At 38.7% G+C, this 19407-nt stretch overlaps 1 protein-coding gene across 2 annotated transcripts in view; it reads right to left on the bottom strand.

The window, feature by feature from the left end:
- Positions 1 to 1766: 1766 nt before the first annotated feature.
- Positions 1767 to 19407, bottom strand: part of hprt1l (hypoxanthine phosphoribosyltransferase 1, like) — a 38704-nt gene continuing 21063 nt past the window's right edge. For both annotated transcript variants that reach the window (XM_039763350.1, XM_039763351.1), the window contains 6 exons: positions 18034 to 18099; positions 14269 to 14286; positions 13977 to 14059; positions 11119 to 11165; positions 6191 to 6267; positions 1767 to 2670 (listed from right to left, as the gene is read on the bottom strand). In XM_039763350.1, the coding sequence (XP_039619284.1) occupies positions 2620 to 2670; positions 6191 to 6267; positions 11119 to 11165; positions 13977 to 14059; positions 14269 to 14286; positions 18034 to 18099 (342 nt within the window). In that variant the 3' untranslated portion in view covers positions 1767 to 2619. The remainder of the gene's footprint in view (positions 2671 to 6190; positions 6268 to 11118; positions 11166 to 13976; positions 14060 to 14268; positions 14287 to 18033; positions 18100 to 19407) is intronic.

Genomic DNA, 19407 nt, shown 5'->3' with positions numbered 1-19407 from the left:
GGAAATGAATGGATTGATGGAAAGTTGAAGCACTTTTAACTTTTTATTTACTTCACCAAAGAGATGTTTTCGTTAATTAAATATTTAGTCGTGAGGTTTGTGTGACCGAGTTTTTCTTAGACCACCACACCGCTGTGTGTACAAGTGACACATAAGATGCAAAAACACACATGCATAACACTTGGCAGTCATATAAATGCCTACTTGAGGATCTGTGTTGGCGACAGTAGTGGCGATTTGATGTGAAAATAGAAAAATACCGAACACCACATATACAAGTTGATGTGATCTCTCTCATGTTACATTTGAAACAGTAAACTAATCCGTAATTTATGTAGTATGAAATGCTTCTGTGTTTTAAGGATAGGCAAGGTGTAAGTGAGAGTTGCTTAGGATGGATTGTTAATGGAACTGCTATTATATTATATTCAGAATTTCTTAAAGTATGGGTTGCAACTTAAAATAGGTTGAGGGTTGCCGCCACTGGGTCGTGAGTCACCATTGCCCATCCATCCATTATCCAACTCACTATATCCTAATTACAGGGTCACGGGGGTCTGCTCGAGCCAATCCCAACCAACACATAGCGCAAGGCAGGAAACAAACCCTGTGCAGGGCAGTAGCACACCGCAGGGCACACACACGCACACACACACTAGGGACACTTTAGAATCGCCAATGCACCTAACCTGAAGGTCTTTGGACTGTGGGAGGAAACCCACACAGACACGGGGAGAACATGCAAACTCCATGGAGGGAGGACCCATTGTATTTAATGGAAATGGGTCACATATCATTTGTGACGTGGGTCTGCGCGGGTTGAAAAAGTAAATGACACTGCCCGTTATGATGATCAGTGGCAATTCTTGGTTCTTAGTGATACTGGAAAAGGAACATTAGTGTGACTAATATACTTGATATTCACGTCTCTGAAATATGGGAGGAAATTCAAGAGAAAACCTCTGAGTGCACAGAAAGAAACTCAACAGAGAGTGTGACCTTGGCCACAGATGCAGTAAAGCAAACCACTGTATCACCATTTTATAAACTTAAATGAAACAATGTACACAAATTTCCATAAATTGCCAAGATAGTACAGTAACACAAATGACTCAATATTGCCACATTTAAACTAAGTTATACAGCTATTCTGTTTAGTTATTCCTTGATTTTATAAATCTATAAATATGATGCAATGTCGCTTTTATTCACTTTTTAAATTTTGTAATCACATTTTCAAGTCACAAGTTTGGATTGAGGCTGCAGGTGAGGAAAGTGACTAATCCTTCTGGAATTTTCCTATTGAGTTTTCAGGGACTCTGTGTCCTTCATTATATAAGTATTATATTATGTGGATTATGTTATCTAATATTGTAGAAACAATTCTTCCATTTAATTTTATCTATTTCTTACCCCTCAGGATGAGGCAGTTTAATCTAAGACAGGAACCAATCTTTTGACACCAGTGTTAGGAAGAAAGTCAGGGAACACAGAACAACAAGTCAACTCCACATGAAGGGCATGGCAAGTAAGAGAAGAATTGGAGTTCAAGCAGAGAAGCCCCAATACTGCTCTTCTGGCCCTTAAACCAGCTTCCTATAGGCATTGGGTTACCCCAGTTTTGGTAAGTGAGAACTGTTCCTAAAGGTTAAACTTGCAGTATTCATACCACACTGTAGGTGTACAAAGAGTTTGCCAATGCCAAACCATCTTGAAGAAGCTGGGGAAAAAAGACGCACCTTTACAGAACATGGCATATTTTTTTTATTTAAAAAAGTTTGAATACCAGAAAATAGAATAGAATCTACATATTTCTAATATACTTATTACAGTATATATGTAACAAATATATGGAACATATTGATAAATATAAACCATTTATAGAAGAAATAAAATGTGCTTTGCCAACTTATCTACACCAGTTTGGACAAGATGCTACGGTAATCGCAGGTTGGGCAGAATGTCCCAGCTCTTGAAAAGTTACAAATAAACTTTTTTTGTATTGCATCATTCTTGAACTTTCCAGATCATCTTCACAGATTGCGTATTAAGACACAATTTTAAGCAAAATCTTATTACAGCAATTTCATGTAGTCATTCTTGTTCTGTACTGGACAATAAAGGATATCAATTTGATAACACAGCTAATGCAAAGAGAGTTTGGTATTCTTTGATGCAAGAATAAATAAATAATTTACGTTCAAAAGGCACTTATGATAACTAATAAAACATAAGCATATCTAGGACTTTACACACAAAATAAAAAAAAAATGGAAATAAATTTCTTACATGCTACTCTGGCATAAGAGCTTATTGCACTCTTTAGTAACAAACTATTTTTTATCTCATTTGCTATATATAAATAAAAAATATGTTTACATACTGCATTGGTTCTAACTAAGAGTTAGTTACAAAAAATATTGCCTCAGCTGTTTCAGTGTAACAATCTTTTCATTTTACATTTATATTAAACGTAAACATTCAGATCTTCTTTATAAAGAAATTGAGTAATAAAACAAAAATTAATCTGGTTGACTAACATTAGGGCTGTTTTCCCAGGTGCCTTTGGCTTTTGCAACAGGCCAGTTTTTGACATGGTCGTGTCACCCATTGAGAATGTCAGCAAGCTTTGTATTTCTGCCTTGCATTTTCATTTAACACACAGATATGCTGTACAGAAAACAAAAACACATTTTTAGACTAGAAGCTGGTTTAATTCTGAACTTAAAAAAGATCAAATATCACCAGAGTTAACACACAAGTAAGTCATAAATAACAGTTAGGACCATGGATTGTGAAGGGATTCCTGGGCCAACTACTAGTGCATAGGCATTGGCGATGGCATTAAAGGAAGATGAACTTCTTGCTTACTGTAGGGTTTGAAGCTCAAACCTGAATAACTGATGTGATCACTTTTACTTGTCTTTTCATATTTATTATTGAAAGTGACACATCAGACATCAGTGTAAACTGAATTCCATACAAAAGTTCTTATGTTAAAGATAGCAGATTTGTTAACAAGCACGAGCATGATGGACTGAATGGTCTTCTCTTGTCTGTCAGATTTCTCATACAAGTGAGCTAAACTGACCTAAAGCCACTGCTGTTATATTGTGGAGTTGTAGCTTGTCATCTCTATGCAGAGAGAAGCTTATATGTGGGAGAGGAGCCAGGAGTGGTAGAAATGTCCCAAACAAAGCAGTTTTCAGAAATTTTAAGATACATAAGCAGCATTTGGGTGCTTATGCCAGCAGGTGATCCCAAAAACACAACTCAATCAGAAGGAGACCAGGAGTCAGATTATGCTGGCTTAAGATCAGGGTCAGAGGGGGTGCAGAACCACCACTATAAGCTATAAAGTGAAAAAGCCACAAATTCAGAGAAAACTGCCCTGCATTTAAAATGCTCAAACATGAATGCACACACCACATCACAACTTAAAAATGGTCTGAAAACAATATTTCTCTTTAAAAATCAGATAACCTGTCTTCTTTTACCTTACCTCACCAATATCCCCATTGATTACAATTTCACACCATTCTCTTTAAAAACAGAATATTACCACAGGCACTGCACGGACTTATGGTATTTTATTTCAAATACACATGCTCAAATTTGGATTTCAAAAACAAAACAATGAAATTGCCTACAGGCCCAGCTCAGACCTTTCCATGTGTGCTTTTGAAAAGGGTGGTTGTCTTTCATTTCCTATCAAAAGACTCCACACCTTAGATCTACACATCCATCCTCAAACTGTCTTAATTCAGTTTAGGGTCACAGTTCCACTCTGCCTTGATCGGTTTGGGTCCTTGAACAGGTTGGTTAGGTATAAAGTTGGTGAAAATAACAAGAGAAAACAAACTACAGACAGAGAGGTACCAGCACCATTTTTAAACTGTTTTGGACCCCCACTTCACCATTCCTCCATGTGAGCTGGGGATCTTTACTGGCTGCAGGGCCCCAAGAGGTCACTAATCTCATATATGAAATGACCATGGACACAATACGGGGTGTGGCAGAAAAGTAATGAGACTGATTTTTTATTTACCAAAGTTTTTATTTTTTTCAAACATCAATGTTATCCCCTTCAAAGTAGTTCCCTTGGGCAGCTACACATCGATGGAGACGTTGTTCCCACTGTTGGTAGCAGCGCTGGAAGTCTTCAACCGGTATGGTCTTCAGCATGTCCGTAACACTCTTTTGGATGTTTTCTAAAGTCCCGAAATGACGTCCTTTGAGGACATTTTTCAGTTTAGGAAAAAGGAAAAAGTCACACGGACTGAGGTCAGGTGAATAAGGGGGTTGGGGAACCACAGGAATGCCTTTTGAGGTCAAAAATTCTGTTATGGAGAGGGCAGTTTTTCGGCACCATTTTGGCACAGACCTTTCGCATGTGCAAATGTTCAGTCAAAATTTGATGAATGGTAAATCTGTTCAAATTTAATTGTTCACTCAACATTCTTAATGTTAAACGACGGTCTGATCTCACAAGAGTGTTCACACATTTGATGTTTTCATTGGTTTTCGAAGTTGAAGTCCTCCCTGAACGGTGTTCATCTTCAACGTGTTTTCTGCCTTCCAAAAATGATTTGTGCCAGCGAAAAACTTGAGTTCGGGATAAAGAATGTTCCCCATAGGCCCGTTTTAACTTTTCAAACGTCACACTTGCCGTTTAATGGCACAACGTTGCTCCAAATTCCGCTGTTCCATTTTGCGTGATGCACAACCAAAAACACAACTTCGCTAATAGCAGTCACAAAAATCACGTAGTTAACGGAAGGAGTTGAAACTCGCACTGAGCTATGGGAGGGTACTGATACACGTGCTCTATCAAGGACAACAGCGCAGCGTTGCCAGATCGCTTGCAGTGTTGCCAGTCTCATTACTTTTCTGCCACACCTCGTATATATAGTGTTATGAAATCAGTCACTCAATTTACTCTGACTGCAAAGCATTATGTTTCGATAGCCATATTGCACTTAAGACCGTGAACTTCAATAGGTATAATTTGTTGTACCCTCAGCTGACCTGGTTGATCTTTCCCTTAAGTAGGAAATACCTAGTATTACATACATCAGAGGAATGGAGTAAATATATGGTTGTAATTCATGAGCAAGGACCATCTTGACCATAGTAAATCCAAACTTTCTTGCAAGCTTTAGGTTTTTTTTGTAATCAAGACCTACTCACAGTTCTGATTTCCTCTCTCTACTGTAGTATAATTTCCTACTATACTAGTTTTTCTAGGTTGGTATGGATTAGAATGTTTTGTGCAGGCCCTTCTTAGACTGAAATTTGCTGTAATTAGATTCCTGAAAGCCTGATTTATTTACTTATAAATAGTCCCAGTTTGGACACCCACAGGCCTGCTTGGGAGTTGGAGTCTGGAGGAGCAGCCCTGTTGGGGTCCCTGGTGGACGACGGAGGGTGCTGCCAGGGGAGGGCCTCCCTGGCTTTCTTATAATCTGGAAGTGCTTCCAACTGGTCACATCAGGGTCTCCCGGGTCTGCAATAAAAGTTTGTCCCCCCCACCCAATACACTAATCTAGAAGACATAAAACAACCATCTAAAACAAATACTTTTGTGAATATTCTAAAGTGCCCTAGAGTTTTGCACAGTACTGTTTATACTACATAAATGTTTTGCTAAATTGGAACCATTTACACACTATTCCCATTAAAACTGTTGGATTTTTTAGGTTTAGATGTCTTGTTGCCTAGCACGAAACAGACTGAAAAACACATCTTAATTACTTCAGAAAATTATAACCATTATGCTTCACAGTTTAAATACATTATGCACCTGATATATCAGCATAGGGTACCTGCTAAGAACAATACTTAAACATTGTCATCATTCATTGATGAATAAATACCAACAAAGTAATTCCATAGGCACTCCTTCCGTATTGACAGTTATTTATGTTAACATACTAACACTTGGAATGTCATTTTATTAAATTAGTGTTACTGATTCATGAAAGTGAGCATTTTTTTAAGCTTAAAATTTAACTTCTTTTTAATTTACACATGCACTTAAAATAATAGCCATACATTGCTAGGAGTCATTTGCCTACTCTCTTGCATTGCATTCAGTTACATACAATATATTGGCAAAAATTCTTTACTATGGTGGAAGAGAAATTGCTTCTCTAAGGACCTCTATCCATGCACTTTGATGAATACTTACACTTAGATCTCTGAAATATTCATTGTAATCCAAAGCATATCCCACCAGAAATTTATCAGGGATTTCAAAACCAATGTCTGCATAAAAAAGGCATACATTAATGCAAAGAAAGTACTAAGAAAGTAAAACTAAATAATGCAAATTACATTTGAAAGCTTGCCATCTCATAAACAATTACATGGTGTATACTGTGCATGTTTCGGTTACTATTATATTCAGTGGTATTCCAAATTGTGGTCAGGTGCATCCTGTTTGCTTATAAATTATTCTTAAGATGTGTCTAGCCCGATGACTATATTGTATAAAAGTAATAGTTTTCATTTTAACATGGCAAGCATTAGTCTAAACTAACTTCAACTGAAAATTATGCATGCTTAAAAGCTAAACACACATTTTCTGCTTTAGAAACCTCTTCAGAAAAATGTTTTACTTTAGATGTTTCTTGATGAAAATACTCTTGGCCTTTCTTGCTCTTCATTTCAGCTGGCAAAAATGACAAGCCCATTTTGTTTTTTTTTTTATCATCAGCCTCATTTGTTCATTCTGTAATGCTCCTTATTCTTTTTCTGTCATTCTAGAATGACTACGACACTGATATGCACAATGTTCTCAAGCCATAGGAAAATGTCTTTACTTGCAATTCAGCCTGGTCTGATCTTCTTGTAGTCAACACTTGCATGAGTGGTGTGTGAAAACATGGATACTTTTAGGTGTAGACAGTGTGGCGAGGAAATTAAAATGGCCTATATATATATATATATATATATTATACACACAGTGGTGTGAAAACTATTTGCCCCTTCCTGATTTCTTATTCTTTTGCATGTTTGTCACACAAAATGTTTCTGATCATCAAACACATTTAACCATTAGTCAAATATAACACAAGTAAACACAAAATGCAGTTTTTAAAATGATGGTTTTATTATTTAGGGAGAAAAAAATCCAAACCTACAAGGCCTTGTGTGAAAAGTAATTGCCCCTTGTTAAAAATAACCTAACTGTGGTGTATCACACCTGAGTTCAATTTCCGTAGCCACCCCAGGCCTGATTACTGCCACACCTGTTTCAATCAAGAAATCGCTTAAATAGGAGCTGCCTGACACAGAGAAGTAGACCAAAAGCACCTCAAAAGCTAGACATCATGCCAAGATCCAAAGAAATTCAGGAACAAATGAGAACAGAAGTAATTGAGATCTATCAGTCTGGTAAAGGTTATAAAGCCATTTCTAAAGCTTTGGGACTCCAGCGAACCACAGTGAGAGCCATTATCCACAAATGGCAAAACAATGGAACAGTGGTGAACCTTCCCAGGAGTGGCCGGCCGACCAAAATTACCCCAAGAGCGCAGAGACGACTCATCCGAGAGGTCACAGAAGACCCCAGGACAACGTCTAAAGAACTGCAGGCCTCACTTGCTTCAATTAAGGTCAGTGTTCACGACTCCACCATAAGAAAGAGACTGGGCAAAAACGGCCTACATGGCAGATTTCCAAGACACAAACCACTGTTAAGGAAAAAGAACATTAGGGCTCGTCTCAATTTTGCTAAGAAAAATCTCAATGATTGCCAAGACTTTTGGGAAAATACCTTGTGGACCTGATGAGACAAAAGTTGAACTTTTGGAAGGCAAATGTCCGCTACATCTGGCGAAAAGGAACACAGCATTTCAGAAAATGAACATCATACCAACAGTAAAATATGGTGGTGGTAGTGTGATGGTCTGGGGTTGTTTTGCTGCTTCAGGACCTGGAAGGCTTGCTGTGATAGATGAAACCATGAATTCTACTGTCTACCAAAAATCCTGAAGGAAAATGTACCGCCATCTGTTCGTCAACTCAAGCTGAAGCGATCTTGGGTGCTGCAACAGGACAATGACCCAAAACACACCAGCAAATCCACCACTGAATGGCTGAAGAAAACAAAATGAAGACTTTGGAGTGGCCTAGTCATTGCTGCAAAGGGTGGCCCAACCAGTTATTAGGTTCAGGGGCAATTACTTTTTCACACAGGGCCATGTAGGTTTGGATTTTTTTTTCTCCCTAAATAATAAAAAACATCATTTAAAAACTGCATTTTGTGTTTACTTGTGTTATATTTGACCAATGGTTAAATGTGTTTGATGATCAGAAACATTTTGTGTGACAAACATGCAAAAGAATAAGAAATCAGGAAGGGGGCAAATAGTTTTTCACACCACTGTATACACACACAGTGCATCCGGAAAGTATTCACAACGCATCACTTTTTCGACATTTTGTTATGTTACAGCCTTATTCCAAAATGGACTAAATTCATTTTTTTCCTCAGAATTCTACACACAACACCACATCATGACAACGTGAAAAAAGTTTACTTGAGGTTTTGCAAATTTATTAAAAATAAAAAACTGAGAAATCACATGTGCATAAGTATTCACAGTCTTTGCTCAATACTTTGTCGATGCACCTTTGGCAGCAATTACAGCCTCAGGTGTTTTTGAATATGATGCCACAAGCTTGGCACACCTATCCTTGGCCAGTTTCACCCATTCCTCCTTGCAGCACCTCTCAAGCTCCATCAGGTTGGATGGGAAGCGTCGGTGCACAGCCATTTAAAGATCTCAAACGTGACACCTGGCATTCACACCAAAGAGTTCAATCTTTGTCACATCAGACCAGAGAATTTTATTTCTAATGGTCTGAGAGTCCTTCAGGTGTCTTTTAGCAAACTGCAGGCTGGCTGCCATGTGCCTTTTACTAAGGAGTGGCTTCTGTCTGGCCACTCTACCATACAGGCCTGATTGGTGGATTGCTGCAGAGATGGTTGTCCTTCTGGAAGGTTCTCCTCTCTCCACAGATGACCTCTGGAGCTCTGACAGAGTGACCATCAGGTTCTTGGTCACCTCCCTGACTAAGGCCCTTCTCCCCTGATCGCTCAGTTTAGATGGCCGGCCACCTCTAGGAAGAGTCCTGGTGGTTTCGAACTTCTTCCACTTACGGATGATGGAGGCCACTGTGCTCATTGGGACCTTCAAAGCAGCAGAAATTTTTCTGTAACCTTCCCCAGATTCGTGCCTTGAGGCAATCCTGTCTCAGAGGTCTACAGACAATTCCCTTGACTTCATGCTTGGTTTGTGCTCTAACATGAACTGTCAACTATTGGACCTTATATAGACAGGTGTGTGCCTTTCCAAATCATGTCCAATCAACTGAATTTACCACAGGTGGACTCCAATTAAGCTGCAGAAACATCTCAAAGATGATCAGGGGAAACAGGATGCACCTGAGCTCAATTTTGAGCTTCATGGCAAAGGCTGTGAATACTTATGTACATGTGCTTTCTCAATTTTTTATTTTTAATAAATTTGCAAATATCTCAAGTAAACCTTTTTCACGTTGTCATTATGGGGTGTTGTGTGTAGAATTCTGAGGAAAAAATGAATTTAATCCATTTTGGAATAAGGCTGTAACATAAAAAAATGTGGAAAAGTGATGCGCTGTGAATACTTTCGGATGCACTGTATGTGTATATATATATATATATATATATATATATATATATATATATATATATAAAATATATATATATATATATATATAATATAAAAATCTTGGGTCGAGATGTGATCATCTCGGAGAGACACTTTGAAGTCCTGCAAGACTTCTTGCACGTCACGCCCTACTTACAAACAATTTCACTGAGACACTTTAACGTTCCGCGAGACAAGGAAGTGAGACAAAAGTACAGCTGCTGTACAGGCTTTTAAATGATCACCACACAGTGCGACATGCAGATCACACAGCTTGGCAGCAGCTAGCTGCAAGCCAGCAGCTGATCCGTCCACTTCACCTTAGCGTGCATTCAGCAAATTCACACAATATGAGCAGCAGAGACACAAAGTGGCTAACGTGAAGCGCGCACCTGGGTGTGAGGGTTGTGGGGTGGGCAAACGAAGCGAGTAGGGGGCACTATATATATATATATATATACATATATATATATATATATATATATATATATATATATATATATATATATATATATATATATATATATATATATATATATATATATATATATATATATATATATATATAGTCTTTATAAGATCTAAAAGATGCAAGAATAAAATTTCTAAAGGAACCACTGTGGACATGATTATGCCATTAGGCAGCAGTAACACATTTGGTTCCAGGTATGTGAACTCTGAAGGAGTACCAGGATAAGGATAATGAAAAGCTGAAGTGGTGTGATACTGTAGGAAAGTGTCTGGGAGATAGCAGTAGTTTATAGGGTCATTATTGTCACAGTGAAATTCATACTTGCGTAATTTCCTTTATGTTAGAAGTCAAGCATCTGTTAAACAGTTCTGGGTGGCTAGCTGCATAGTGCCAGATACAAACCCAGAGGTCTGTGGTCCTCAGGATATTACTCAACATACTCTTACTCTGTGGTTACCTTGAAATTCAAACCTAGAGCACAGCATAAGTGGACACAAATATGTGCTTTTTAACTGTCAGGGGACAATATAACGCAAGTGTGTCCAAAGCATCTCCTGTCAGCATTAGGCTCAAGGGAGGGACCAGTCCACCACGGGGTCTAGTCTGACATACCACACCATCAACCATTTTGTATGCTCCACTTAATCTAACATACAACTCTTTACAAATGGGAAAGGAAGCCAGAGTACCCAGTGGGATACCCACATACAGGGAGGGAATGTTCAAATACCATACAGACCAAGACCTGGCATTTATGGAGAAAACAAGTAAACTAACAAGTTAGTTTGGGAATAACTTATTGTGTAGCGACATCCAGTGGGGAAGATACACCTTTTTGTTATTTTATAATTTGTGCATTTGTTTCACTTTGGATATGTACATTTGTGCTCCTGTGGACTTTTTATTCAAGGTGAAGGTCAGAGCACAGATATGAAATATACTTACAGTCTGGTTTATATCCCAAGCTCTTTGGTGTCCTTTTTACAAGAAGACTGGAAAACATTTTTAGATGTTATATTAGTTACAATATATAGTCTTTGACTACTCACTTAATTGTAGCAATATTTGAAGAAAATCATTGAAATTTCAATAACATTGTCCGGTCTTGTTTATTTTTTTATTTTATACCCTCTTTCTTTGTAACTTACAACACTTTCTTTGTTCCTTGCTTAAATATAAATGGTACATGACAATTTGCAAGGTGATTTCGTAAGCCCAAATATGGCATTTTAGGTGTCTATATAAAGGATGTGTTTAGACCATCATGAAGGGATTGCCGGCTGGCAAGAGGTTACTAGAGATAACAGTGCCACAACAGTCCCAAGTAACACCTCCAGTGAAGGGAAGGAGATAGCAAGAATGTATCACCCACTCCATTGGCAGGAGCAAAGCATTTAGAAATGTCAGTGAGGAAAGGCAGGTCAAGGATACTACTCCAGGGGTGTCAGTGCAAGAGGGCAAGGGAGGGTTTGAAGCCCGTTAAAATATGTAATGTTTCTCCTGGATGAAAAAGGACATATGACTTAGAAGAAGTCAGAGTTGCCCAAGCCCCTTCTTCTGGAGAGTTGGCAGGAAGTTGAAGGACTTCCTTATCAATAGCAGGCAGCACGTGGGCAGTCTATGCAGAAAACCCATGACCTGGTTTCATAATTAGAGGCATTTAGAGTGAGGACAAGCAGGTGACTGGTAGTCACATTTGTATAGACTATGAGTTAGCATAGAACAATCCATTTAAGAAAATGGGCATATAGACCACTGGGGCTTAGAGGTGCAAAAACACTAGGGGGGAGTAGAGTTTATTTAGTGTAAACTAGTGTCCAGTTAAGAGAAGCGATTCTCAGCTTAGTAACCCTGACAGATAGTTAATAGCTGCCTCAGAACTGAACTCACAACGAGCCTAGAATTTTTACATTTACATTTATTTGCTTAGCAGATGCTTTTATCTGAAGCAAGTTACAGAAGAGGAGAATATCAATATGGGGGTATGTTTAGGAACAAATGTTACAGAACAAGTGTGTAAAATTCATCATCACAAGTGAAGAGCTCAGAACAAAATATAAACTATTTACAATAGTAGGGAGCAATAATGTAGCAAGAATGTATCACCCACTCCATTGGCAGGGGCAAAGCATTTAGAAATGTCAGTGAGGAAAGGCAGGTCATGGATACTACTCCAGGGGTGCCAGTGCAAGTGGGCAGGGGAGGGTTTGGAAGCCCAAGTTAAAATATGAGGAGACCCTGGAGGGGTGGAGATATGCTCTAGAGAGGAGAGGAATGAAGGTCAGTAGGAACAAGACAGAATACATGTGTGTGAATAAGAGGGAGGTCAGTGGAATGGCGAGGATGCAGGGAGTAGAGTTGGCAAAGTTGGATGAGTTTAAAAACTTGGGATCAACAATACAGAGTAATGGGGATTGTGGATAAGAGGTGAAAAAGAGTGCAGGCAGAGCGGAATGGGTGGAGAAGAGTGTCAGGAGTAATTTGTGACAGACAGATATCAGCAAGAGTGAAAGGGAAGGTCTACAGGACGGTAGTGAGACCAGCTATGTTATATGGTTTGGAGAAGGTGGCACAGACCAGAAAGCAGGAGAAAGAGCTGAAGGTAGCACAGTTAAAGATGCTAAGAATTGCACTGGGTGTGACGAGGATGGACAGGATTAGAAATGAGTACATTAGAGGATTGGCTCAGGTTGGAAGACAAAGTCAGAGAGGTGAGATTGCATTGGTTTGGACACGTGCAGAGGAAAGATGCTAGGTATATTGGGAGAAGGATGCTAAGGATAGAGCTGCCGGACAAGAGGAAAAGAGGAAGGCCTAAGAGAAGGTTTATGGATGTGGTGAGAGAGGACATGCAGGTGATGGGTGTAACAGAACAAGATGCAGAAGACAGGAAGATGATGATCTGCTGTGGCAACCCCTAACAGGAACAGTCGAAAGAAGAAGAAGAAGATTACAAAAACTTAACAGTGAATATAATTTAGACAGAAATTCACCCAACAAGAGAGTCTTAAAACAAATTGAGTGAGTCAGAATTTTGAATGGAGGCAAACAGCTCATTCCAGCAGCTAGGAACTACACATGAAAGAGTCCAAATTGAAATTTGATGCTGCACAGTGGTGGCGTCACCAAAACTTCAACAGCAGACCTAACTGGTTGAGAAGGAGAACGGGACTTTTTGAACATTTCAGTTCTCTCAGAAAGTGCGGAAGGATGAGCACTATGATAATATTTGTGATAGACTGGCACAGAGACGTCTCCCTTAAGTACATTTCAATGCACCATTGTTTAAATATCACTGCATATTGCATGGGCCTTGGAAGATATGATGTTCTCCCAGAGAATAAGTGCTTGTACAGTATTCATTTTGGGACAGGGGTGTAAAGCATGAGAGGGTCAACACATAATGCACGAGTGACATGGGGTAATTCTGCATCTCAAAGATGTAGTCCTTATCTTTGTGTTACAGTAGAAAAATCAACTGTTCCTTTGTAGCTTGGTGCAGTTGATATAAGCTCATTAATGTTTTCTGCAGCAAACCTGGCATTTAACTGTCTCGAGTCAGTGCCAATGTCAGTGTAACTCAATGTCAGATAACATTCTTAATTCTTTTGCTTAAACTACACAAAGTTTTAAAAGAACAATTAGTCAACGATTGACAGCTCTCACTAGATACTTCCTAATGTATAAAGGTTAAATGAAAAATTAGACTTCAGCTAATCATTTTCAGTTCTCATATGCTTGAGGAAAAGAACTGAAATACAGTAAATGAAGACCAAGAAACTGAATGAATAAAAGCACAATACCTTACAACTTTCACCATCTTGGGATTGTGTGCTTCTAATAAAGGTAGTAGAGTCATCATAGTTCTACCTGTTTCCACAATGTCCTAAAGCCCCCGAAAAAAACAAAATAAGTCACACAATTTTAATGTGCTTATAACCAACATTAAATGCTACACATTTCTAAATGACAAATTGAAACAAACAAAACGGAGAATATATTAAAAAGGATAATCAATACACTTATTCAGAACAGATAAAACTAATCATTCAAATTTAAAATGAACAATTCAGAAAATAAAAAGGTTATACATACCTCAACTATAAGTACATTCTGCATTAGAAAAGAAAACAAAAAAATAATTCAAGAATTAAATTTCCTCCACAAAACTAAATTTTACAGAACTGCTGTCATTTTTGACAAACCTTCAAGGTTAAAAGCCAGACTTAGCCCAATTATATTAAAATGCATATTTTACAGCAGAATGTGAATGAACCTTCTGATTTTAGTACCCACAGAATACAAAAGACTCCATTAACAGATATTTTTGAAATAAAATTCACAGATAGCAGAATTAAAACACCTGAGGGTATCCCCCATACCACCAAATCATCATTCTAAAAAACACTTCTTTCCATCTTTACTGCTCCAAGTCTCCAGACTTTCTGTTGCTCCGTGAGTGAATGATTTGTATTTATGAAGGACACTTTCAGTCAACCTGTGCAATGTGCTTCACTGTGAGCAGTGGTTGCTGTGGTTGTTTTCCTGTCAGCAACGCTGCATACCTGTGTAGCTTTTCTTTTCCTGTCAGCTAGGGAGCATGCCTGTGTTGCACCTTGCAGTGAGAATAACCCAAAGCCAAAGAGGCTCTCAGGCTAGGGATCTGCACTGGCAATCGGAACCGGAAGGTTGCCGGTTCGAATCCTGTAAATGCCAAAAGGGACTCTGCTCTGTTGGGCCCTTGAGCAAGGCTATTAACCTGCAATTGCTGAGCGCTTTGAGTAGTGAGAAAAGCGCTATATAAATGCAAAGAATTATTATTTATTATTAAATTATGTGAGTGAGGTAGCCTGCTCTTTCAATCCTTGGGTTGCGTGTGTCATGTCATAAGCTCTCGATTAAAACAAAGATCAAGGTTCAAGGCCCAGTCATTTACAAGTGTTTGCATAACAGGCCATTAACCCATTTTATAAATATACATAATCTCAATGCAACTCAGTTTTGAAAGATGCCCAAGTATAAATAATCAGCTATACTGCTGAATTCAAAAGTGAAAAGAGCAAAAACTGTAGTTGATGTTAGCACAGCCGAGATGCAGACTTCCACTTCTGCATGACGCAGCTCCTAAACTCATAACACTCTACAGGAGGAATTGCTCCAACCCCCTTTCCATCAAGAAGAGTATGTGCCTGTTGTCATACATCTTAGTCAGGATGAAAGAAAAAGGATTTTGGCACCTGAAATGGTGGCCCTTCCCTTAACTACTTAAGGATGCAGCTCTCTGTCTTCAAAGGTCTGGTCCTCCCCATGATCAGATGGAAGAAAAAATGCAGTCCTCAGAAGAATTTGTACTTCGGTCAGCAATTTGTAAGATGCTTTAGATTGTTAAATGTAGTGCAATAGTCAGTACAACTTCAGCGGTCCTAGATAGCACACTGAGAACTTGACTTGCTTCACAATCAGACTACTGAATAAGTTCTTTATATGATAAACGTTTTATAATTACACTGGAAATCTTCATACACATACATACAACGGAACTGATCCAAAGAGTACAATGGGAAAAGGTCAAGTCAATCGTCACATGTACAGAACAGGCTTTGGTGATTTTGGGTCCTGGGCAATAAATAAATAAAATTTCATCAGCAGTGCAGTATATTTGAAAGATACAAAATACACATACTCCATGATTATAGTTGATAATGTTTATGCTTTATGAAACTAAGAAAAAAATAAGTGGACTAGCTAATTAGTGTCAGGATTGTCTTTTTAAATATCACAATAAAATTAATGCCATGGGTTGAGGTGTCCTGAACATGTCAATACCTCTTATTCAGGTTGTTAGCCATCAGGGTAGCCCCTCTGTAAAAGGGGCCCTGAAGGTTATTTGCAGCTTCTTTGCAATTGTGAGTGAGGGCCAACTAAGAAAGAAGCCAAAAAAAAAATAAATAAAAAAGGGAAGAGACAAAAGGAGGTCCGGATATGATAAATAAAATGATTACATCCATTTTTAAAGGAAACTTATCCAGTACAACAGAATAGTATTTGGTTGATAGTGAGCCTTTTATCACAGTGGAAATTCAGCATTGCAAAAGAACAGCTCACTGACTAATAAAGTAGCAACATCATGGGGTGTTGTACATGCTAATTATCTTATCTTGAAAATGCAAGGTCACAGGCTGAAGACTCTACAGCTAACCGCACAACTCTTTAAAGTTGCCAGCTTACACTCCCAATTTGTTTTAAGAGCTTGAGGATTGTATCTATCACAAAAGGATTCTGCCATATATAGAACTACACATGTTACCAGTTGAAGACAGGCAATAGAATAAATGTAAAAACACCTTCGGCATTCCTCCTACACCTTTCCTCAGTATCTGCATGTGTCTGAACCCTTCTTACCTGGCACTCCCTCTCTTGAGCGCATTCCCATTTCTCAGGCTTTATCATTTCAAGGTGGCTTGTTTGCATCCTGTTCGCTTTATGACTTTCATAATTAGGTTTGTGTAATATTATTAAACCCTCAAACTCTAACATCTTGACCGCTGTTTTCTGGTCCTAGTGCTGTGGCTTAATGGGTTGTGACCCGGAGGTAATCTGTGAGATGGGCTCCTTTGGTTACCCCAAACTGCAGAAACAAATTCTTTCCTTTTCTGCTTCTTGTGAGTTTCGTTCAGTTTGACCCCTTTGCCCGTTGTTAAGATTTGTTCACTAGGTTTTTTTTTAATAAAAACACACCTCTCTCCCTGTTAGCTGAGTTTAAAAAAAAAAAAAATCTCCCGTCCGTTCCTCAGCAGGACATTGACTACCACGAATGGTATATGGGCCCCCATTACTCAATATGAAAACATTCTTGCGAACACTTCCCATCTCTGAAGTCATCTCCCAGAGTGCCTCCTGCAAGTCGACTCCTCCTTGTGTGCTTCACCCTCTGTCAATCTTCACCAAAGCCAAACTGGCCAATCAAACTGCTTGGAGGGACCGAACACACACACACACACACACACAGTTCTTTTTTATAGAAAGGTATTAGCTACTATAATATATACAACAGGTTGGCACATTGGAGTAGTGGTTCGTGCTGCTGCCTCACAGATCCAGTATGTAGGGATTGAATGCTGCATCTTGTTGGTATTTAGGAGGAGTTTGCATACTTTCTCTTCTCCAGCTTTCCAAACACATTAACAGGATGCAGGGTAGCTTGATTAGCGATACCAAACAGACAACAAATTGGCACATTGTTGGTGTATAAGTGAGTGGTTGGCTCCTAACTTGTGCCTTATGCTGCCAGTACAGGCTTCCCCACAATCCTGAACTGAAATAAGCAGGTTTGAAAAAAAAATGTTTTGTTTAATAACAAGAAAAGGTTTAAGAATGTGGTTATATGGAAAATCTGATTTGCTTGGATTCCTGTTGCTCCATCAAAGTTGCCGTTCCAGGCATTTACTTTCAATCAGTCAGCTAAACAATTACATTCAGACATCATACAGGAAAGACTGCACAAAAGAATGCATGCAGAATCCTCCCTTGATGATTTTGTTGCTCATGAAAATGCACACAAAATCCTCAGGTCGAAGGTAAAGAGATGTTTTAGGCTATTAAAAGGTTTGAAACTGTGTGCATGCTTTATGTGAGAGGATAACTTTAAAGGTAATTGAATGAACGTAAAAGAACCTCCTGGAACAAGAACTTTGATTCAGTTCCAGTAAGAACAGAAAAATAATGAAATAAGATCAACTTGTGTTATATGTCTAAAAGTGTGTACAACAGCAGAATCTGCTGCATATTACCTATGACATAGATTTTTAAACATTGCTGACACTATTTTGCTACAAATTGTAATAATTTGTCCATACACACCTTTTTGCTCAGACTGCACAGCTCCTCAGCACCAATAACAGCAACCTTGTTCGTAGACTCTTCACTCTAGAAAGAGCAAATATCAAAAAGAGTTAGTTTCACTCTTGGCAGGGGCAGCTCTAGAAAGCAGCGCCCAGCTAGTAAAACAAACCAGGAACTCCAAATATTATATTCTAAGTCTATATTTAATAAAATCACTAGTTAGCCCTCTTCAAATGAAGCAGTTATGGGGAGGGATTTTATTGCCAATTGTATACAGTAGCATAGTCTTATTCCAAGAATGAAGCAAAGCCCTTCTATCCAATCATTCAATATGCTACCCAATTTGCAGCAGGATGTTTTTTAGTATAACAAGAGGGACTGACTATAGATGCTGGCAGATAACTTCTCTTGGTAAAGGGGGAAAACAGAGTCTCATTGGAATACAACTGGATTTAAAAACTACACTATTTTGAAGTTAAAATTGGTGGAACTGATAGACATGGTACTCTTCCGCTCATACCACTCAGTATTGTCACCTTTCTTAAAACACAAAAGAGGTGTTCATCAACTTTTCATGTGTGGATTTGACTGATTTGCCTAAAATATGCATAATACCTTTATGAAAATAGGGAAAAAAGGTGTCATATTGAAGAATAATGCAATGAAGAACAGTTAGTTGACATCGCTTACAATTCTTCTTCATTCGGCTCCTCCCATTAAGGGTTGCCACAGCAGATCATCTTCTTCCATATCTTTCTGTCCTCTGCATCTTGCTCTGTCACACCCATCATCTGCATGTCCTCTCTCTCACCACATCCATAAACCTTCTCTTAGGCCTTCCTCTTTTCCTCTTCCCTGGCAGCTTTATCCTTAACATACTTTTCCCAATATACCCAGAATCTCTCCTCTGCACATGTCCAAACCAGCACAATCTCGCCTCTCTGACTTTGCCTCTCAACCGTCCAACCTGAACTAACCCTCTAATGTAGTCATTTCTAATCCTGTCCATCCTTGTCACATTGTATCTTACAATTATATGTGTTAATTCTAGAAATAGATAAATCAATTATTATCAAACTATTTGTCAGTACTCACCATCTTATTCTTTCAGTTATTACCCACAGATCATGATCTCAAGTGAGGAGAGGGATGTAGATTGACCAGTAAATCGAGAGCTGTGCCTTTTAGACTCCCACTTCACCACCATGGACTGGTAGATCACCTACAGAACAACTGCTGCTGCTGCTCCAATCTGCTTGTAAATCTCACGTTCCCTTTTTCCATCACTCCTGAACAATCTATATATTCTGAACAGCTGGAGTGATTTTTGTGAAACTTGCTACACATGTTTCTCATTGGTTGACTAAAAATACTTTAGGGTGAAATCAACCC

This window comes from Polypterus senegalus, chromosome 9 (genome assembly GCF_016835505.1).
Source record: "Polypterus senegalus isolate Bchr_013 chromosome 9, ASM1683550v1, whole genome shotgun sequence".
NCBI lineage: Eukaryota > Metazoa > Chordata > Cladistia > Polypteriformes > Polypteridae > Polypterus > Polypterus senegalus.
This window is presented reverse-complemented; position numbering and strand designations above follow the sequence as displayed.